The 23293-nt window shown below is 38.5% G+C and overlaps 2 protein-coding genes across 11 annotated transcripts; one reads left to right on the top strand and one right to left on the bottom strand.

Moving 5' to 3' along the window:
* Nucleotides 1-1328: 1328 nt before the first annotated feature.
* Nucleotides 1329-3673, top strand: LOC148878660 (PCNA domain-containing protein). The gene is made up of 7 exons (XM_088958209.1): nucleotides 1329-1593; nucleotides 1780-1869; nucleotides 1969-2123; nucleotides 2741-2861; nucleotides 2962-3081; nucleotides 3164-3234; nucleotides 3325-3673. The coding sequence occupies exons 1-7, from the start codon at nucleotides 1486-1488 to the stop codon at nucleotides 3569-3571; spliced, it is 912 nt and encodes a 303-aa protein (XP_088814335.1). The 5' UTR covers nucleotides 1329-1485; the 3' UTR covers nucleotides 3572-3673.
* A 2810-nt stretch (nucleotides 3674-6483) lies between these two features.
* Nucleotides 6484-23000, bottom strand: GATB (GLU-ADT subunit B). 10 transcript variants are annotated; one of them, XM_088958141.1, is made up of 12 exons: nucleotides 22362-22927; nucleotides 22141-22281; nucleotides 21079-21770; nucleotides 20443-20652; nucleotides 19870-20010; nucleotides 19555-19758; nucleotides 19041-19238; nucleotides 18633-18701; nucleotides 7373-7489; nucleotides 7182-7273; nucleotides 6926-7059; nucleotides 6484-6822 (listed from the first exon to the last, which is right to left on the bottom strand). In XM_088958141.1, the coding sequence occupies exons 3-10, from the start codon at nucleotides 21703-21705 to the stop codon at nucleotides 7193-7195; spliced, it is 1647 nt and encodes a 548-aa protein (XP_088814267.1). In that variant the 5' UTR covers nucleotides 21706-21770; nucleotides 22141-22281; nucleotides 22362-22927; the 3' UTR covers nucleotides 6484-6822; nucleotides 6926-7059; nucleotides 7182-7192. The 10 variants fall into 10 exon arrangements, with proteins under 10 accessions (XP_088814267.1, XP_088814286.1, XP_088814281.1 ...); XM_088958160.1 differs by having other exon boundaries at nucleotides 22152-22281; nucleotides 22362-22728; XM_088958155.1 differs by having other exon boundaries at nucleotides 22095-22281; nucleotides 22362-22701.
* Between the last annotated feature and the right edge of the window lie 293 nt (nucleotides 23001-23293).

Below are 23293 nucleotides of genomic sequence, written 5' to 3'. Positions count from 1 at the left end.
TAACCTAATTAGGTCAGGGATGGAGATTGCCTTGACAAGAACAGTAACAAAGATGGGGATGAAAGCTCTTGCCCCGCCCCAACCCTGATTATATATATTAAATATGTAATATTATTTATATTATATTATGTTATTATTTAGATTTTAATTATTTTCTTTATTTTAAATAAATCTTCCCCCCAAAACTTTTAATTGAAAAAAAAAATAAGGATTCATGTCCTTGACATCAAGGATCGGGAATGGAGGTCAACTTTTTACTAACAGAGATCAAGCTGAAGGACTAATTGGGGATGGGCATCTAGGTAACAATAAATCAAAGCAACAACGGACAAAGATAAACTTGGGTAGATTTGTATATGGCTTTTACAATTTTCATCGAGAAATAGAATAGATTCACGGGAGCCACGGCCCACGGGGGCATATGATCTACTATGAACACAAATGTAAGAACCTAGCTAAGTGACCAATCACGACATGTGTACAAAACACTTGGCATGTTCATTCATGATTGGTCATTTAAGTCAAGCCCATACCCCATTGTATATACATTGGCGTGTTCACTTAGGACCCACACTGTGCATCCACACTAGGAATGGCAATGGGGTGGGTCAAGGGTGGTGATCATATTCTCCATCCCCGACTTTGATCCTCATGGAGGATAAAAGCCATCTCTATCCCTGTTCCTCGACGGAGACAGATTCCTTATAGGAACTTAAATTCTCAGAAATTTTTAATTAACATATTTTTTGAAAAATAAATTTACCTAAAATGAAGAAATTTTTTAAAACATAATAATATTTTAAATATATTTTGATATATAATATCTATTTAATATAAATAATATTATATATATTATGGGTTGGGGGTGGGGACTCCACTCCCCATCCCCATCCCTGCCCCGTGAAGGCAGTATCTATCCCCAATACAATGGGGTTGGGGAGGCCTGGTACTCAATGGGGATGATGAAAATTGCCATTCCTAATCCACATATGGATAATACAACTCTTGGATCCCAATTGTCAAATGTGAATGTAAAAATGGAATAGTTGAATAAGCAAGTGTGTTTGAATTGCCATTGATCCACACGATCAGACCATTCAACTTGAAAACCATCCAAGCAACTAGTTTCGTTTCACTCTTAACCCAGGTAATTGAACCATCAACCCATTCGACCTGAACAATTATTTTTGGCCATTTTTATTTTAATTTTTTTTTTAATTTGAAACGGTCTATCTATTTGAACCGAACGATTGAACTAGTGGCCCGAAAATCACCCAGCAGTTCAGGTTCCGGGTCGGTTTTTAAAACATTGGAATAAACTCTACAACACTTTTGCTAGACGGAGAGAACGGTTTTGGTTATACGAGAATTTGATAGATCGACGGAGCAGACTGAGCAGTCTCTCTGTTGCGTTTGATTGAAGTAGTTTTGGTTGGACCGTCGGAAAGGGTAGTTTGCAACTTGCAAGTTTTGGCGGGAAAGAGGATGAGTTCGTCGGCGGTAGAAACAGACTCGCCTGACCTGGTGTGTCAGCTGGACAACGTCCAAGGAATGGTGGACGCCCTCAGCTGCGTTAGATGGAAGAGACAGCAGGTTTGTTTTCTGGTCTTCCTCATCTCTACTGCCTACACTTGCCTAGGGTTTTACGGTTTTCTCTTTTTTTAATATAATCAAAAAAAAATACTTGAGGGATTTCTTTCTCTGACACCCATTTCTGAAATTTATAGGGTTTCGATAACGTTGACTCATCTGATCATTCTTCTCGGTTTTCTCAATCAGGACGCGGTCGTGGAATTGTCGGAGCACGGCGTGGTTTTGATTGTCGAAGAAACCGGTTGCCTTCAGGCCAAAGTCTATCTGAAGCGTGAAGTACTGGTTTTTAATTGAATTTGGGTTTGTTGAACAGTCTACTATCTCTTCCAATGTACAGCCCAGTTTTCTTTTTCTTATTTAGATTTCTGCTTGCAGCTTTTTCTTAGTTATGAATACAGTGCTGAGGGTCGACCTAGATTTGGAGTAAGCCTGAGCCTTTTTGTTGATTGCCTAAACACATTTTCTGTTCCTGGACATTCGAGCACGATCGAGATTCGGTATCCAGGACCAGACATGCAGCTCCTTCTCAAGTAAATCCCCCTCCTTTCCATCCCTATTTGATTAACTTAACTGATTTTTGCTTGTGATTTGATCACGTCATCCTCATTTACGTCTCATCCTTATCCTCAGTCCCTTGAAAATTCTAATCTAGTGTTCATCAATTGAGGCGCGTTTCTGTCACAAGTTTGGCTTCAAGACATAAGGACTACACCTTGTTCATGCTAGCCTTCAATCCATGAGACTGTTGAGGCAAATCAAATGGATCTGCCTTGCCTTGAGGTGTATGCCTCCTCTCCTCACCTGACATCCTTTTAAAACCATGCTCTTAATCTTGAAGCTGATATTTTTTATCTTCAATTGGGAATTTTGATTGCAATGGATTCTATGAACATGGAATGATTTTTAAAGAAAGCTTTGAGTTGTGCTTGAATGCATAAATATTTCAACAAATAAAAATGAAATATAATATTTAAAACAATAGGCTATTTAGAATATATTGATTTGTTAGTTGTTACAGCAAGAAAACACTTAAGTTCTGCTTCATTGACTTATAAATTTATGAGTGAATGAATTTCTCTCTCTTACATTCTGTTGTCATCTTTCTTGCTTGGCAGTTCTTGAAAGCTAATTTTTCGTGTAAAGCTAGGTCAATTGATTCACCAGATGCTTGCATTTATGCGGAGATAAGAACCAGGATCCCGGATACAATTTCTTGGGACTACAACTTTGAACCTGCAGGAAGGACCCCACTTAGTTTTACCGTTAAGGTGCTCCTTTTATCTGTCTTCCCCTTAAGGATCAATACAGAATTTTCATTTGATAGGTAACTGTCAGTATTACTTTCAACTTATAGTAGTTGCCTTCCAGTCTGCAGCTCTTAAGGAGGCTATTGATGATCTTGAGTGGCCAGGCTCAAGCATCCAGATAGTTGTACAACCAGATCCCCCCTCTGTTACCTTTAAAGGTGAAGGCCATGGAGACTTACAGGTACTGTTGATACCTTATGTGTGAGAATCTTGCTACTAATATCATATCATCATCATTGGTTGGAATTATTGTCCCTTTACAGATAGATTTCATGTACTATGCAAATACTGATCTTTTGATTGCATTCCATTGTGATCGCCGTGTATGCTACAGGTATTTTTGGAATCTAGTGCATTATTACTGATGATTATTTATTACATTTTTTAGCCTAGTGGCTTTTGGTTCTTCAATTGACATGTGCAGGTATAAGTACAAGTTCCTTCGTGCAATAACCTCGAACATTCCTAGCAGTGTCATAAAGGATAGCAGAGGAAGCAAATTGACTATTGGTAGAGGTGGAATGCTGAAAGTGCAGCACCTGGTCTCAGTTGTAAGATCCACTCAACACTCACATAATGATTCTGCTGGCTATCAACAACCTAGTAGGATTGCTTATATTGAGTTCTATGTCAAACCAGAGGAAACTGAAGATCCTGTGAATGATTCATAAGGCATGTTATATATCAGATTATGAAATGTTTAATCTAATACTGGGTACTAGAAAGTTTTGCAAACTACTAATGAAGGGTCATTTTCTAGGTTTTTCTTCCTAGCTAAGGTTTTTCAATCCTGCTTTCCTTTATTTTTACTAATGAAAAAAAGGGAAATAACCAGCACACTAGATTGAGAGAATTAATGGAATAGAGTAAATACGATAGAAAGTTGACTGTTATAATCTAGCCCAGGGCCTGGTGTCCCCATAAAAGCTGTGGTCTTACAAATCCACATCTAACTAATTAATCTGCCATAATATTAATCTTATCTGAAAGTTTGAAATTATGGTTTTTTTATCAGCAAATGTGAAATTATGGTATTCATCTCAAGGATCAAAATATCAATATCAAGTATCATGTAGGATAGCTCGAATATGGATACATATAGACATGGATACGGATATGGATATGTTTTGAAAATGTTTGGAGGACAGATATGGAAATGGTTGGATACACTACAAAAATATATTGAATCACATACATTAATAATAACACTAAATCTAAAGTTAAATTATCCTTGAATAAGATATAAATACATGAAAAAATGCAACGGTATATGTCATCTTATAAGGAATATTTTGATAGTTATACAATACTACATGAATAAAACAATGGTGAGAATAGATTCGTAATTATATCCATCGGATTAGGATTATCATTCCTCCTATGGATGCAAGTTGGGCATGATGGATCAGGTTTAAAGTCAACCTAAGCCCAATCCTAATTGGGCTTAGGCCCGATCTGGACTGAGCCTAAAATCAAATATGATCCATTCAACCTGGGCCCTGCCAGCCTGCCTGCACTGATTTGATACGCTCAGGTTGGATTGGGACTGGACCAGGTTTGGGTTGGTAAATCAATCCATCTAAAATTTGGCATACATGCATAATGTATGTATGCATGCAAGTCAAACACGATCTGTTCAACCTGGGATCAACCAGCCAGCCTGCACTGGAATTTGATACATTCGAATTGGACTTGGGCCCAGGCTGTGTTTGGATGGATAAATCAGTCCATTATAAAATTTGACATACGTGCGCAAATGCATATATGAAAGTATGTATTTTTGTATGCGTCGGGGGGGGGACTGGTCTCAGGCTACTTAAGGATTTGGTCTGTGCTTAATCTAAAAAAACAAAAAAAAAAAAGCCTATCTGATTAATCATAAATAGCATTGAAGGCAAAATTGGGTTGGCAGATTCTGGTCCATATGCTATGCACCTGCAAATGGTAATTTCTAGAAGGCACAGAATAAAAAAAAAATTCTGGTATCATATCCTCCGGTATTGGGTTGGCAGAATACCGGAAGATATGATAAAGCTCTGTGTACCATGTCTTTTCAGTATTATAGATTGTCCCTAAAAAATGTCAGAACATTTCTCATTTGCTAAGAATTTTAAGTACACAAGCAATTATTCTCTCTCTATCTGGCAGAAATGCGGAATTTGAATCTTTATTGCAAACTAATCGTTTTAGAATTGTACAAAATCCGAAGTTACTGGATTTCCATTTCTTTCAATGTTGAAAGCATGGAAAATAAAGAGTATCAGAAAACCAGTTTTAACAAAATTTGCATAGCTAGAGTTTAAGTTAATCGAAACAGTTTTCTTTAACATTTTGGTTGACCTATTCGCATGCTATCTGTGCAACATTAAATATTAACGTTCAAAACTGTTCAAAGCTCAAACCTCCCAATTGCCACTATTTTCGGTGACCCTAAAAACCAATATCATATCGATACTTTGAAACTTACTAATATATTTTTCCTTTTTTTTTTTTACTGATAGACACTAAGAAGAGAAGGTCGGAAATTTTAAAATTAAAACCCACATAAACAAACAAATGAAGTGTGCTATAGTGGTGACGTTGGTTGCCTCAGCTTGAGCTCAAATTTTGCCATAGGCTAAAAAAATTATACTTTTCTGCCTCCAATTGCCTCTTCTGACTTGAGTGTGAGAACTAAAATCCATCGTTATATTTAGCTGCAAAATTAAATGGTCTGCTTTCCTGCAATTGATATGTTGTGTGTGGGGAAAGTGTTGCAATAGATATGCGGAGAAATAAACCGTTGAAATAGACAAGTGGACTGGTAAAACCTGTATCAGTTAACATCACTGCAGTAGAACCAAGTATGTCAACCATGATGACGGTCGTTGCCAGCATCATTCTTCAAGAAATAAATCTACCTTTCTTGCTGAACTTCCTTCTTCTAAGCATTAACATGGGGCATGGTTACTTCTACATGTTTGCACTACACATGCTTGGTTTGAGTTCGTTCCAACTTCCAAGCAAGTTATATATTATGAGACTGGCACGCCAAGTTTCCATTTTACTTGTATTTGGGAGACAGTACCTGTATCTGCTTTCCCCATATGATCATTCCTGAGATGCATCTTCTTTAGTTTATCGGTAACATTTAGTCAAGGAACTCAGGCAGGAAATAGGAGATCATCTTATTGGGATATTGACCACGCAGGAACAGCTACATCATCGATTAACCCATTGTACTCAGCTGATATACCAGTAGGAAAATCAACACCAATTATGAGTTTATGACCATTGACTGAGATCTAAACCTTGTTTGGTCAAATATTGAAAATGGATGTGAAGAAAATGAAAGATGCAGGAATAAGCCATTTCAAAGTGCTTATTTTGGGAAGAATGAAAAAGTGATTGGGGTAGACCAGGTTCACCACTGGAAGTCTTCTCTGAATTCTAAAACTGCTGACAGAGTAATTCCAAGTTCCATACCATGACACCTTTTACATCAACGCCAAGGACTTTAAATGCAAGTTCTTCACCTTTTCAGGAATTGAGATAATGTTTATAGGTGAAGAAAAGGGCAGTTTGCAATTATTACTGTAACAAATAGCACAACGGAATAATATCATTGGCATCAGCTCTGTGAGCATATTAACTAACAGAAACAAAGATGTGATCCGTCTATTTTGAACTATTAAGAGGAAATAGAAAAAAATATATATCCAGAAAAGTTATAAGAAAAAATAATTCTATTGAATGAATTACAATAACACAACCGGGTAAAAGTTCAATACTACCTGCTACTCTGTATTGACATAAGATTTGAAAATTGGAGATTTAAAACGCATCTTTATCAAAGGGCCCAGAACAGATGGTAGCCAAAAGTAAAGTGTAATAACCACCAAGTTTACCACCTTTCCCATCTCTAATTTCTTTTTCATCAACCCTGTTCAGTATAGACATAACTCAGATTTGTTATTATTCATTAAAAACATTCAGTAGCAAGAGCTGAAAGATCAGCACATATCCAATTTGAGATATGCCTCTACCTGTCAGCAGAAATCCAACACCATCATCTTAGCTCAGATTAGCACATATCCAACGCCATAATCTTAGCTTGTTGTATATAACTAGAATGAAAGGAAGCTTCTTTCCAATATCATGTCTTTCTCAAAATTCTGGCCTTTAGCGCATATAGTATGCAAGATAAGCATAGAGTTGTCAAACACAAAGAATTAATATAATGAAAAATATATAAAAACATAATCATGCTTGGTACAGAAGAAAGCATAAGCATTTGACCACCTCTAAAAGCATCAGCCTTTGGCATTTAATTTTTCCAAAAGGATCTTGTTCAAAAGTCCTGGATTGGCCTTGCCTTCAGATAATTTCATTACCTGAAAGTATTTAACCAAAATGTTTAGAATTATTTTAAAACAAATATAACCAAGAGTTTAAGTATCAAAATAGGAAATTATACTCCCAAGAATTCATACTTGGCCAGCAAAGAATCCTTGCAACTTAGTTTTTCCTCCACGATATTGTTGAAGCTGCTTTGGATTTTCTCTCAGAACTTTATCCACCATTTTTTCGATCTCAGCAGGATCTACTATCTGTTATATCCAAATAATATGTGAGAATATCTAATTGTTTAATGGAAAAAGATTGTGATATCATTAAAAGAACAGGGGTCTCTAAACACATGGAAAGCATTGCAATATCACTTTCTGCATAGCATAAGAGATAAGATATATGCATGATAATGCAAGAAAATATCTAGAAGACAATGGAAAAGAATACTATGGCAGTACCTGATGACAACCTTATTATGGGATATGGTGTACAGCATAAAACCTTATTATGTAAAAGGATGAGAAACGTCTATCAGCTGATCAAAAGGGGAGAAGTCTATTAACTTATTGACTTGAACTGAGTCACTTTTTTTTCTGCTAAATGGTATGGATTAGTATTGCATTAATAATATAAAAAACAAGGGCTATCACCTAGACTATGAGAGCTCTACATGAATAAAGAGAAGAAACCATGCATATGTATACCCTGAAACACCTATTAACCGTGCATACCCTGTAATCTTCGTACACCAAAAACAGAACTGAAACTAGTATCGACCCATTGGCCCCTGAAATGGTAGTTAAAAAAACTAACTCCTTGAGAATCAGGATTCACCTAACCAGAACTATTTCAATGTTTCCAATAAGATGCAGGGAATCGGACCTTAGCCTATAGTGGATGTTAGAGATCCTCTCCTTCCAAATGGATCAGCAGTCCTGCCATTGCAGTAAATGGCAATTATATTATGAGATTAAAGAGGCAAGATCTTCAACATCCAGGATGAAGCCCTATTTCCACTGAACCTTAGATTGGTCAATTTAATAGCTAAAAGACTTGTGAAGTGAGTTTCCTTGAAAATTGGCATTGCCAAATGCCAATTCAAGTTCACGAGCTGTTACACATTGGCTTGCTTCTAGATTCTTACCTTTTACTGATCCCCCTATCAACCTACACAAAAAGAGTATGTGGAGAAAGCCAGATGAGATCATCAACCAAAAATAAAATAAAATAAAACAAATAAGGTCTTGTTTTAAAAGAGTATCAAAGCTCTCCTAGATAAGATCATGGAGAGGAAACAATGAGGGAGTTATTCCTACGTCTTGTTTGCGGGATTTGTCAGTTGGGTACAATGCTTGGAATTACTGGTTTTTTGTTGGTTTATCATCTTCTTGTGAGCCTTGAGGAACTTGCTTTTGTACATGTACATATCGTACAGTGCTGTGAGGATTATTTATTTGTTATTTTACACTTGCTGTTAGTATGCTGTCAGCCAGTTTATTTCTTTCTTTCTTATTAGCAGCCAGTTTATTTCTTTCTTTCTTATTAGCTTGTTACTAGGGAGTGCCGCCAGGGGCATACTTGTAATCTCTCATTCTTTTATATAAAGTTAATATAAATAACAAGCTGGGTGCCACCAGCTACAGTTTTGAGACTCTCAATCGTATCTCTCTCCCTTCTCCTCTTCTCTCTCGTCTCTCTCTCTCCATGAAAGATTACATGGTATCAAAGCATAATTCTGGGCTATAAAGAACCGTTTCTCTCATCTGAACCAAGCCCTATTCTCAGTTTCTTTTTTTTTTTTCCTCTCTTGATCTCTTGGACGTGGAAGACAGAGAAACCTAATCGGACTGGTCAGGCCACTTGCGGCTGCTTTCTTTGGTAGGAGAGGGGCGATGCTGTAAAGACTCTCTTCTCTTTGTCCGATGCTGTGAAAATTGATTTCTGGGTTTGCACCTTCATACAGGTGCTGGACAGGGTATGTGTTCCTTTTTTTTTCTGTGGTCAATGGTGTGAAGACCTTGTTCTTTGGGTTTACACCTTTGTACAGATGCTGGACTGTTAGTAAGCGTGTGCTGTAGTCAAACTGCTACTAGACTGTTTTAACGACTGTTGCTGGACTGATTACTAGGCTGTTCTAATAGCCAAACTAGCACTGGGCTGATTTCAGCAGTTTTTCTCTTTCCAGAACTAAAATTCTTGGGGGTTTAGCACTCTGATTGTGGCTGTGGTGTAGTTGTGTGGGATCTGGTCTATTACACTTGTGATTCTGGTTCTTGTAGTGTAGACTCTCTTCCTTAATGGAAAACTATGATTCAGCTTCATCTGGAGTTACACCAACCCGTAGCACAGCTGGTATGGGAGGTGAAAACATGATGTTTCCCATGCCAATTACCCCTTTAAATGGCCTAAACTACCTGGAGTGGGCTAAAAGTGTAAAACTTTATGTAACAGCAAGGGGAAAAGGCTAGGGGTGATCATTTCAGCCCGGTCTGGCCCGGCCCACACAAGCCCGACTCAGAAATTCCAGACTTGAGCCTGGGTTTTGTGTTCAGGCCCGCAAATTTTAGGGCCGGGTTTGGGCTTAATACTTCAAGCCCGGCCCGGCAGCATATATTTAAACTTACACATTTTGTGTATAATGTATACATATGTATACATGTTATTTTACATTATATTATATAGTTTATATTTAAATATTATAACATGACATGTATAATTTATATTATATGTAATATTTTATACTATATAATGTATAAAATAAGTTCATATGCATGTTATGTCATTTAAAATATAGATATGTAGTGTTATATATGAGTGACATTGGCCCGAAATCAAGCCCGACCTGGCCCGGGCCCGTATAGACTTGGGCTAGGGCTTATGTTTCAGGCTCGGAACCCCGGGCCTAAGCTATAATCCTTATCATAAGAGCAAAGCCCTGGCCCAGCCCAGCCAATGATCACCCCTAGGAAAAGCTGGTTACATAAATGGAAGAGTGAAAGAACCCAAGAGTGAGACAGCTGAACATGATAGGTGGGACCAAGAAAACAGTATGGTGATGTTTTGGCTCCTTGCAGTCATGGAACCTAATGTGAAGAACTTTATGTGGGCAGACACCGCTAGTGAGATTTGGGAATAAGCCAAAACCACCTATTCTGAGCAAAGGCATTATGCCAAGATTTACCAGTTGCAAGCTGAATCCTCAACCTGTAAACAGAGGAATAGTAGTTTGTCTGCCTATTATTCAGCCCTTACTATAATATGGAAAGAATTGGATCACTATCAGGCTATAGAATGGAAACATGATGATGATGCTAAGGCCTATAAGAAGCTAGTTTCTCAACAGCGGGTTTTTGCATTCTCGTTGGGACTAAACCCTGCTTATGAACCCTTGAGAGTTCAGATCTTAGGAAGTAAAGAGTTGTCTTCGGTTCAAGAGGTGTATGCCCTTGTTCAATCTGAGGAAAGTAGGTGGAGTGTGATGGTTACAACTGAGGGGGAGCAACGGGTAGCAATGACTACAATGGGTAGTAACAATATGGGAAAGAAAAGTGACTCCAAGAAGGTTGATGATAAAGACAAGTTGTTTTGTACCCATTGTTGGCGCTCAAGACATACACGTGACACGTGTTGGGAGATTCATGGGAAGCCCAAGTGGGTAGTGAAGAACTAAGAGCAAGGTAAAGTACAAGGTCAAAAGAAGTCGAATACAGCACATAATGCGGCACATGTGGCAACCCAAGATACTCGGTTTGTTGGTACTACACGAGATCACTTTACCGGTTCTGACCCCCAAGTAAGATATCATGAATTCCTTCAGAGATCACTTGGAGTCATATGTAGGGCTTTGCGATAAATGGATAGTTCAGTTATTGGTACTCCTACTTCATTTGCGTCTACATCAGGTAATGAGGCCTTTGCATTCCATGTCACCACTACCACTGACTCCCTTGGATCATTGACTCAGGGACCTCTAACCACATGACCAGTAAGCCAAACTTGTTTCAGACTTATAGCCTTTTGTCAGGAAGGGATAAAGTGAGGCTTGCAGATGGATCATTCTCCTCCATTACATTTCAATGATCAATATCTTTTTTTTTTATAAATAAATGAACTTTTTATGATTTGGAAAAGTTAGCACATACAAGCAGCCCTTGGAGAGGCACAAGTTGCAATCTCTCCACTAAAGAAGAAAACAAAAAAAATAAGTTACAACTGTGCCCAATACAAAACTTCCCTCGCTGACCCTTACTTGGCTAGACAGTCCGCCATAGCATCTGCTGATTTCCCCACCCATTGTATTCTTAGGTCCATGTTTCTTGACAGCGCCTTAAACTTTTTAATTTCATTCCTGAAGCACCAACTTACTAACTCTGGGTCTTGCAACCAGCTTATTACAACCTTTGAGTCACCTTCAACTATTAGCTGGTTCACCCCTAATTGAGCTGCAAACTATACACCTTGTGGGGTAGCAGATATTTCTGCTCTAGTAGAGTCTCCCACTCCTAGCGGACCTGAGAAAATAAATATCACATTCCTGACTTCATTCCTCAACAACCCACCTACTCCAGAAGGACCTGGGTTTCCTAGACTGCTTCCATCAAAATTCAACTTCGAGAAGCCTGCAGGAGGTAATGACCAGCTTGTTCTCACTTTATTCTTGGAAGAGGAACAGCTTTCCACTGCTGCCTGAATCCTCCAAATGTCATTAAAGGAGAATTGGTAAAACAAGTCAAAAGATTTCAGCCAACGAGTCACCCTACCCGATGCAATCCTTTAAATCTTGAGGGTTCCTTTCCTTTTCCAAGAAAGTTCTAGCATTCCTTTCTTCCCAAATTGTCCATATCAATGCAGCTCTTGCACACATCCACATGATTTTACCCCTTTTCTGTTGCTAAACAAAAATCGAGGTATCAAAAAGCATTCTTAAATCTGCTGGCAAGTTCCAACTGCTCCCAAACAAAGAAAGAAGCCAGTTCCATAATTCTGCAGTAAAGGAACAAGAAATTAACAAATGATAACAGTCCTCACTTTGAGATCTGCATAGGATACACCAGTTGGCGGAAATTAACAAAGGTCTTCTCTTTTGTAGATTATCCAAGGTATTTACTTTCACATAGAACACTTCCCAACAGAATGCCAAGATCTTAGGGGGAACAGGTCTACACCAAACTTCCTTAACAAGGAAGGCCTGCTACGGGTTAGAACAGCAAAGGGATTTGAAAAAAGAAGCACAAGAGAAAGATCCATCCGATCTAGGTGTCCAAATTCTTTTGTCAGGTTTAGAGGGGTTCAAACAGACTTGCTCAAGAAGGCAAAGTAAACTAACTAAGCACTTAATCTCCACATCCCTTAAGCCTCTACGGAACCCAAAATCCCCAGGCCAAGGATCAATATCTCTTCCCCATGGCCTTAACCTGAATTATGTATTGCATGTCCCTCAACTTCCTATAAATTTGTTTTCAATCACTAGTATCACAAACTCTTTAAATTGTAAGGTAACATTTTTTCCTGGTTCATGTGTTTTTCAAGATCTAACTTTTGGGAAGACGATTGGTGGAGGGAGCCTAGTGGATGGCCTCTACATTCTCGACAACAAAGCTGGTCTCTCGACGTCGTCCTCAAAGTCGTATAGTCAATCAAATAAGAGTCAAATTTGGAAAGGGACAAAGTCTGGATGAAGATTATGGCTAGTATACATGGGCTGGAAGACAATGACTATGATCCATGAATCTTGGCAAGGACTACAGCTGCTTCTCCTTGGAAAGCCATTCATGATTTGCTTCCGGTTTTCTCCCCTTGGATAAGGTATGATCTAAACTCTAGTAATCTCGTAAAATTCTGGGAAAGCCTTGGGCTGGGGACTTATCTCTGATGGACCAATTTCCCTCCTTATATGCGTTGTCAGACCTGAAAAATAAACCTATTTCTTCTTTCTTAGTTCCTTCTGATTCTAATTCCGATTGTGGATGGAATCTATGGTTGAGGAGAACAATAAGGGATACGGATTTGGGCTGCTTGTCGTCTCTACTAGCCACCCTTGAAAATGTTTTCTTGGACCCAAGTAAGGATGACTCTAGAATTTGGACCCCATCCTCCAATGGTTCCTTCTCCTATGCATCGTTTTTTGAGACCTTGGTCCATCCTCCTATTCCCTTTGGCCTTTCCTTCCCTGTTAATGAGATTTGGAGTAAACCCATTCCTCCTCAGGTTGGTAGTTTTTGCTGGGAAACTTTCTTGAAAAGAATAAACACAACCGACTTGCTTCAAAGAAAAAGACCTAATTATTGCTTACTTCCCAATAGGTGTGTTCTTTGTAAAGCTAATGGGGAAACAGCTTACCACCTTATGGTTACTTGTCCAGTTACTAAGACTATTTGGGAATGGGCTTCATCCTTGTTTTGATGCACTTGGAATCCCCCGTTGAGTTTGCAAAGCTTGTTCTCTCCCTTGTTCTCTAGATGTCCTAAGAAAAGAGGGAAGATCATGTGAAGAAGCATTAGAGCAGCTGTATGCTGGTCCATATGGGAAGAGAGGAACTCTAAACTTTTTTAAGACAAGGAAAGATCTATGGAGAATTTAACCGAATTGATACACTTAAGGGTCAGCCATTGGCTGAAATCTTTGGAGCTTTTTTCAGAGCTCTCCATGGCTGATCTTTTGAGAAAGTGGAAAGAAGTTACTACCTCGGCTCAGTGCAAAAGGACCTCTAGACCTTCTTAGTCCCCCCCCCTCAAGATTCATGAAACTGAACTTTGATGGTTATAGTTTAAGGAATCCTGGGCCTTCTGATATTGGGGGAGTTTTCAGAAATGAGGCTGGGATTATTTTTGTTATGTTCTCTAGCCCTATTGGTGAGGGTGACTCTCTTTGGGCAGAGATTTTAGCAGCTTTGGAAGGAATCAAAAAAGCAAGAGAATTAAATATTCAGTGCTTGATCATTGAAGGGGACTCGGAGGTGGTAATTAGGTGGTTGAAGGAAGGCAGGAATGGTTTGTGCAGCTACAGAAATGAAAAGAAAAAATTTAAATGGTTGAGTAGAGATATTGAGGTGAAGTACCGTTTGGTGAAGAGAAGTGTTAATTCCATGGCTGATGGGTTAGCCAAGCAAGGGGTGTTTAAGGATTCTTTGTTTTCGGCCACCTTTTAGCTTTCCTTCTTATTTTCTGTTGTGAGAGAGTTAAGATGTTTTACCTACCCTCTCTTGTACTCAAAGTTTCACAATTTTTATAATCTAATAAAACATTCTGTTATTGATCAAAAAAAAAAGAGTCAAATTTTATGGTGGCATGGTCGGTTAGGTCATGTTTCAGTGTCAAACATATCAGTTGAGCAAACAATGTAGAACAACTTTTCATTCAAATAATAAAAGATCAAGTTTTCCTTTTCATATTGTGTATTCTGATGTATGGGGGCCTACTACTATAATCTCTGAGGGCGGTATAAGTACTTTATCACATTGATCGATGATTTCTCCCGCTATACATGGGTATTCCCCATGCGTAGCAGAGATGAAGTTCAAAAAATTGTGAAAGACTTCCAGAGAATGGCATTTACACAATTCCATGTTGAAATACAGACCTTTCAATCAGATAATGTGAAGGAATATTTCCATGGTGAGTTCAATGAGTTCTTTGCCTCCCATGGATCTTATTCATAGGAGCTCATGCGCTAGAACACCACAACAAAATGGTGTTGCAGAAAGAAAAAACAAAAACCTCCTTGAGGTAGCTCGAGGGATGATGTTACATATGAATGTTTCAAAAAAGTTTGGATGGATGCTATACTTATAGCTGCTTATGTCATTAATCGCATGCCCTCCAAAGTGTTGAACTACATGGCCCCTCATCAGTTGTTGTTCCCTCAGTCCCCTTTATTTTCCATTCCCATGAGAGTATTTGGTTGTCGTGCCTTTATCCATGATTTGTCTCCGCCTCGGTGTAAGTTAGACCCTCGGTCCATCCCTTGTATCTTTCTGGGGTATCCCTCCTCTCAAAAAGGGTACCAGTGCTTTGATCCCGTTAGTCATAAATCTTTTGTGTCTAAGGATGTGTCATTCTTTGAGTCTGAACCGTTCATGATCACATTTTCCCCTCATACCGAGCCTTCCTATCTGCAATCGATTGCATCCCTGTACCCAAAAATGTTGCAGAAGCCTTAAAATGCCCTAAATGGACAGACGCCATGAAGGAGGAGATTAATGCCCTCCATAAAAATCAAACTTGGGAATTGGTAGATCTTCCAAGGGGGAAGACCCAATGGGGTGCAAGTGGGTGTTTACAGTTAAACACAAGGCGGACGGGACAGTTGAAAGGTACAAAGCAAGATTAGTAGCCAAGGGGTACACTCAAGTGTACAGGGTTGACTATGATGAGACTTTTGCTCCAGTAGCTAAGATGAACTCAATTAGAGTCCTTCTGCCATTAGCTACTAACCTTGACTGGGAATTGCATCAATTGGACATAAAGAATGCCTTTTTAAATGGTAACCTAGAGGAGGAGGTGTACATGGTTCAACCCCTTGGATTTTATGCCAAGGGAAGTGAAAATAAGGTGCGCAAGCTGAGAAAGTCTCTTTATGATTTAAAACAATCTCCCAGTGCTTGGCTCAGTAAGATTCACATGGCAGTTCAACAAATAGGGTTCAAGCAATGTCAATCTGATCACACACTCTTTGTGAAGAAATGTCAGGAACAGTTTGTTTTATTGATAGTGTATGTGGATGATATCATCATTATAGGAAATTGGAGTTCAAAAATACAAAAGTTGAAACAATTTCTTGCATCTAAATTTAAAGTGAAAGATCTAGGTCCCCAAAAGTATTTTCTTGGAATTGAAGTCGCCCGCTCAAAAAGGGGCATCTTCATTTCTCAAAGGAAATACACCCTTGATCTGTTACAAGACACAGGTAAGTTAGGCGCAAGGCCAACAGATACTCCCATAGATGTTGATCATAAATTGGGTGACTGTGATGGTGAACCTCTAAAAGATGTGAAACAGTTCCAAAGGTTAGTGGGAAAGTTAATTTATTTGTCCATGACCTGTCCAGACATTGCCTATTCAGTTGGGGTCCCAAGACAATTCATGCACTCTCCTATAAAACCACACATGGAGGTAGCAGAGAGAGTTCTTAGATACTTAAAAAAGCATCCAGGAACAAGTCTACTATTCAGTAAGCATAATCATCTAAAGGTGGAAGTCTTTACAAATGTTCATTAAGCAGGTGCTGTGGATGGCAGAAAATCCACAAGTGGGTATTGCACATTTGTGGAAGGGAACCTAGTGACCTGGAAAAGCAAGAAACAAAGTGTGGTAGCAGGTTAAGGGCTGAAGTGGAATAATAGAGCTATGGTACATGGGGTGGCTAAAGTTCTTTGGCTAAAAAACCTTTTAGGAGAGCTTGGATTTGCTGTTCATAATCCTATATTTCTTTACTGTGACAACAAGACAGCCATAAACATCGCTAACAGTCCTATCCTACATGAAAGGACCAAGAATATTGAAGTGGACAAACACTTCATAAGGGAAAAATTGAAAGAAAAAGGAAAATTTGCATCCCTTATGTCAATTCCAAGGAACAACTTGCTAATGTCCTCACAAAAGGACTTCCATACTCGCGGCACAATGAGTTATGTGACAAGCTAGGCATGATACACATATTCAGCCCAACTTGAGGGGGAGTTGGTAACTCTGCATTTTGATGCCTTAAGGCCATCATTTCAGGGGTATTTTCGACCTTAGAATAGTCAAAGTATGCCCTTTTCCTATTTAAATTCAATGTTGTGACCTCTGAGTGTCTCTGTGCAAATTCTGTGCAAAACTAGGAAGTTGCATGGCTGAAATGCAGATTTTGGGAAGCTGGTGTGAAGTCTAGCTGAAAGAGGGGGTGTTTTTTGAAAAACTGAGAACATGAGGGCGCCTCCTATCTGCTAAACCTAGAATGGCACCCCTCCTATTGTATTAGCATGCTCCCCTCTCCTTAGCAAACCCTAGGGCGTCTTTTAACCTATTTTTTTCATCCTTAGCAAACCCTAACCACCCCTAGTTGTTTAATCTCCACCCTCCACCTCTTCTAATCTCCACCATCCATTCTAGGGCACTCTCTTTATAGTTTTTAAACCCTAGGGTGCCACCTAACTGCTAATCCTCACCATTCAGCCCCTAACCATTAGATCTTAGTCATCCACTCTAGGGCGTCACCCACCTCTTTTAATCTCCACCTTTCAACCCTAGGTACCTCAATCTCCTCCATTCACTTATGGGCGCTCAAATCTCAGCCCTACATAATATCGGGCGCCCTCTTCTTTTCTTCTCAACCCTAGGATCACCCCAGAATCATCCTAACCCTCCATTAAAAACCCTAGGGCACCCATAACTTTTCTAAAACCCAGTTGCCGCCCCCCTCTTTCTCTATATTCCCAGTTGTATCCACCCTTCTCTATAAAAAGGACCCCAAGGGCCCTATAAAAGGGGTTGGTCAATTCACAAGGCTAAGGTTTTTTGAGGAGTTGAAGGGTTGTAGAAGGGGAGGACGCCTGATTCTTGTCAAGAGGGGTTACTGCAAGCTATTCAACCAATCTGCAACTACCGCCACTGGATTTGATCAACCATTCTTTTCTTTTCTTCATTTTCTTTTCCGTTATTTTTATTTCAGCACTCTTTTAGACTTATATCATGTTCGCTTCTCTGTTTTGCAAATCTGAATTCGTTCGATTCAATACTAAGGTGTCTCGAGGGGTTCGAGGGCTGAAGAGGGGAAGGACGCCCAGATCTTGTCAGGAGGGGTTCCTGCAAGCTGTCCGGCCAATCTGCAACTACCACCATTAGATCCAAATTTTGGATTACTTTTACTAATTTTAGTACTATGTTAATTTCTGAATTTTAGTTATTGTCTTGTTTAATTCCGAACCTTTAATTTCAGCATTAATAAATTTTATTTTCTTATTTTCTGCAATTCCCAATTGTATTCTCTTTCCCAGATCTAAGTACGTAGCGGTTTTTCCCTTGCTTATCTGTGGATACGACCCGTTCTCACCCATTTATCGCATTGTATTTGTTTGAGAATCGGAAAAATTTTATAAATATTAAAACTGGTGTTCCGAAGTTAATATAAATAACAAGCTGGGCGCCACCAACTACAGTTTTGAGACTCTCGATCGTATCTCTCTCTCCCTTCTCTTTTCTTCTCTTCTCTTCTCTCTCGTCTCTCTCTCTATGAAAGATTACATACAGGATGTAGGATTTTGCAGATGGGGTATTTTTTCTCTGCCTCACTCTGCTCCTTTTTTGGTGTTTATCCATTTAAGCTCCTCTGAGCTACAAAACCCACATTCGTCTTCTATGGTTTCTCCTTTTTATTTTATAAATTTTATATTTACCATAAAATCAATAAAGTGGGGATGCTTGCCTGGACCAGATCCTTTTCTTCTATAAGTGCTTTGACGGTACCTCCATTGGATATTAGCTCAAAGAGTATCTGCATAAGAAAATGATAGCATCAGTTACAAGCATGAAGTAGAAAAAAAAAAACATTTTTCTTTGTTGGCACCGAGTAGTTAGTAAAGAATACATGAAGCCAAGGTTGTCTTGAAGCTATGATGTATTTCATGTTTGTGCTGCCTGTTTGTCCTAAGACTCAAGGTTGAAGCTTCTACAATTAAGAGATTTATGCACTACCATTGATTACCCAACATATTATCTAGCCATCAGAGATTGAAATCTTCAAGTAATGCAGATAACTAATCATAAGGTCATGTAATGGTAAAGTCCAAAACAGTATATACAAGTAGTATGAATACCAAAAGCAGCAGCTAACCTCTTTCCCAATCTTCCCACTGATTGTTCCACCTTTTATAGATGAAATTAGTTCAGCCAGCTCCTGTGGTGTAAGTTTAATCTCATTTATAGACAACTTTTCATTATTCAAATAAGCAGCAATGTCACTCATTATCCAATTAGCAGCCATCTTCACTTCTGCTCCCCTTTCAATCGTTGCATCAAAAAAGTCTGCAACCTGAGACAGGCATGTCCACATGTGAAGACTTGAGACATGTTTTAGATCATTATTGCAGTTCAATTCATATTGGCTAACCAATCACTTAACTATTAATGAGTAAAGAATTTAAAGATCATCTGACAGGAATGAGTTGTGTTGCAAAACTTCACGTATCTGTCACCAAGTTGCTATTGCATCTAATACACTGTAATAACAGACACAAATATACAAATCCAGATTGAAGATATACAAGGAAGAGGCAACCATAGGTATACCCCAGCTTCCAAAACAAATCTTGATATAGGTACTCATCATGTTCAGGAATAGGCCTTACATTCATGTCATTGGTAAGAAAAAGGACATCTTGCATGCTTAGACCCATCCTTTCATATCGCCTGCGCTTCACTTCTGGAAGCTCTGGTAAAGACGCACGAATATTATCAACATATTCCTCACTAAGGACCACTTCTGGAAGATCAGGTTCTGGGAAATATCGATAATCAGCAAGCCCTTCCTTTTTCCTCATTGAAACTGTTCTCTAAACAAGAAGCAGATGTCATAAATTAGTGATTGAAGTAAACAAAATAAAAACAAAAGGCGAATATCCTAACAGGTTCCACATTAAAATGAACAAATAAGCAATTGAAACCTGAGCCCCTTCTTCCCAGAGTCGAGTTTCCTGTATAATTTGGTTATCCTCTCCTTTACTGTAGAGATCAACCTGCCTGGAGATTTCAAAATCAATCGCCCTATTCATTGCTGAAAATGAGTTCATATTCTTTATCTCAACCTGTAAACACAATAAGATAGGCATTGGCAGACAAATATCAGAGATAATTTTATAAACCAGAGTGTTAAATTTTCAATCATATACTAGAACCTATTCATTGCTGAAAATGAGTTCATATACCACCACAGAGTGCTAAATTTTCAACAATATACTGGAATCTATGAGGCAAGATACAGAATAAACTCTCTGTCCTCTATTATGAACCCCACTGCCACCCAGAAAAGAAAAAAGAGAGAAGGGATAAATAAAAGGTCAAAGCATTGATAAAAACTATTGCTCCCACCCATCAATCTAAGCATCATAGGAATGAAAAGAGAAATCAGAAGTGCTTATTTATTTGCCAAGTTTTAAAAAAGAATTAATTTGTTTTGGCCTAGGTTGTCTTGGAAAAAGAACTAATCAACTAACATGTAATAAGTTGAAATTAATTACCTTTGTTCCATATTCTAGTTGCCCAAAAGGCCGGACTGAGACATTTACATCACAACGGAGTGAACCTTCTTGCATATTCCCATTACTCACACCCAAATATCGAACCAACCTCTGTATCTCTGCTGCATACTCTGCGGCCTCAAGGCCACCTCTAATATCAGGCTCCGAAACGATCTCAAGCAAAGGCACACCTGCTCTATTCAAGTCAACCTGAAGCAAGGCCTCACAAAATTAACAAGCTTCTAAAAGAAACACCAAATTCACAATTTAAACCCATGATGCAACAGGCACCTTTAAGAAATAGAGGACAAATGAAAAGTAAGAAAAGATCAATGGTAATTAAACACTCAGTAAAAAAGTTTGATGCCAGTCATTTGATAAGAAAATGCCTAAAGAGATCAACTAAATCCATAAACAACTGCCAAAATCCTCAGTAAAATAAAACCATGCAAAATCATAACCCATTCTAAGACATGAAAAACAGAAATGAAAGAAAGTCAAATCAACCAAATCAAATAGCTTATGCAAAAGAAAAAGGAATAGAATAAGAAATTTGAATGTTTTAGAAACCACAGAATGGAAAATTAAAATAATATTTCATATTAATGGACAAGGGGATGGATAAAGTAGCAATACCTGTGAGTAACTTCCATTTCCTGAGTGAAGTAACTTCCCTGCATCTTCTTCCATATGAACCCTGGTTATTCCAAACTTCCTATGCCCGCCTCCATACTCAGTGGGAAGATCCAATTCAATGAACCCACCAGTAGCAATCGGGATATCAAACTGAGATATCTGGTATCCCTTTGGAAGATCAGGATAAAAGTATTGCTTCCTATCAAATTTTGAGTTCATAGACAAATTGCAGTTGAGTGCAAGGCCCACTTTTACAGCAAACTCAATGACCTTAGAGTTCAAAACTGGCAGAGTGCCAGGTAGACCCATGCAAATAGGACAAACATTAGTATTGGGTTGAGACCCATAGAGGTAAGCACAGCTGCAAAAGGCCTTGGTGAGAGTGTCGAGTTGGACATGCGTCTCTATACCAATGATTGCTTCATAGTCGTGTAGGATTTTCTCAACTTTTTTTGTATGGGTACGCGGAGAAACTTTCATCTGAGTTTGCTGGTTCTCCTGTGTTGCAGTTTGGCTTTGAGAGCATTTCGTGGTGCAAAAGAGAACACCATTTTTCCTGGAGAGAAGTGCAGAAGGGTAGAGGAGAAAAGGGCGGGTTTGGATCCCCCTAAATAATACCGAAGCCATCCTGGTGCTCAGTTATCCTTCTATGATATCAAACAATGCAAGAGATGTCTCTGCAAAGCTAAAAGCTGCACACATGGACGACAAGGGCAAGAAATCATCAAATTGCAAACCAATTTAGCAAACTGATGAATGAATAGGCTATATCTTCATTCATTTGCCTAAAAGGGTAATGAATTGCAAAACAGCTTGAATGAACTGTAGAGCATCAAATATGGTTACTGAAACTTTCAATGATGATAGTTATTCTAGTAGAAAAAAAAATGAAAAAAAAAATCAGTTTTGGTTTCATTCGTAGAAGAGCAATTGACTAAATTCCTTCGTTTTCGGAATAAATTCCAGAAAGAATAACCACTTTGAAGATACCTTGGAAATGCATTCACATTGCTCACCTGGAAACCAATGAGAATCATAGGAAAGACAGGTTTTGAAGCATACCCAAATAATACCTTCATATTTCACATTGAAAACCGACTGAAAATACATAATTGATAGATTTGGAAGACACCCAGGAAAGATTATCCTATTCTCAGTTGAAATCAATGCGACGCACAAAGAAGGACAGATTTTGAAGAATTCCTACAAAAGAATATCATGTTCTGATCAACAAGAACCACAGAAAAAGCAGAAGAATGACCATCAAGACTTCAGACCTTGACCTTATTAACTTATTAAGCAATGGATGGTACACAGGTTAGGAAGAGTGATCCATTTGTCTACAATCTTCAGTGCAACATTTCCCGGTTTCCTCGTCTCGAACCACTGGGTTTATGGCGCTGGTCTTGCATCCAATATCTCTTCAAATTTGTATCGCAAATACGAAGGAAAGAAACTTGTCTAGAGGCTGCAGACTCTTGGTATGGTCTTAGGCCATAACCCAGAACTAAGAACTTGCTATGTGTGATGTATCCATATCCAATTCCAGTCATCTCGACTCACTCACCAGTCACCATTTCAATGTTTCATAGCCAGTAAACTCGGAAAACTCGGCAAGCTACCGAGACTCGACTCATCCGACTCTAGGTCAAAACTAGTCGAGTGATACCAAATTTAGATTTATGCAATCGATGTACCAAATCAATCCAAAATATAGACCATTAAAGTGGTTTCCTAAGATCAATCTCAAGTCTCAACCATTCAAGTGATGTAATCAAGATTTCTACTAATATGGCTCGTCCAACTCTCCCAACTCCTAAGAACAATCAATTCATTGATTTGACCATCCAAATAATGCATAAAACGTTCGAAAAGAATAAATGACATATCAAATAAAATCTAAAATATGAAGGGCAAATTTCTTAAAACGTTAGGATATTGATTAATTATATATCTACTATTTTCGTATTACCTTAAAATATAAAAGGGCAAATTTCTGTTTTTTTCTATTCCAATAATTTTTGCTAAAACATTGGTATTCCTTTTGACCCTGATTGGTCATTAATCGACTGGTTAAAGCATTGTTATTCCATGGATAACATGAGGAATGGCTCGCAAATATCCATGATTAACAGCATTGGTATTCGATGAATCCATGGGCAAATTGAGGAATTTTGAGTTAAAGATTTGTAGGATCGGATTTCTGAATGTCTTG

The sequence above is a fragment of the Nelumbo lutea genome, chromosome 1 (assembly GCF_056320005.1).
Source record: "Nelumbo lutea isolate HS-2025 chromosome 1, American lotus-T2T, whole genome shotgun sequence".
NCBI classification, from domain to species: domain Eukaryota; kingdom Viridiplantae; phylum Streptophyta; class Magnoliopsida; order Proteales; family Nelumbonaceae; genus Nelumbo; species Nelumbo lutea.
The sequence above is the reverse complement of the archived record's forward strand: the minus strand, read 5'-3'. Positions and strand labels throughout refer to the sequence as shown.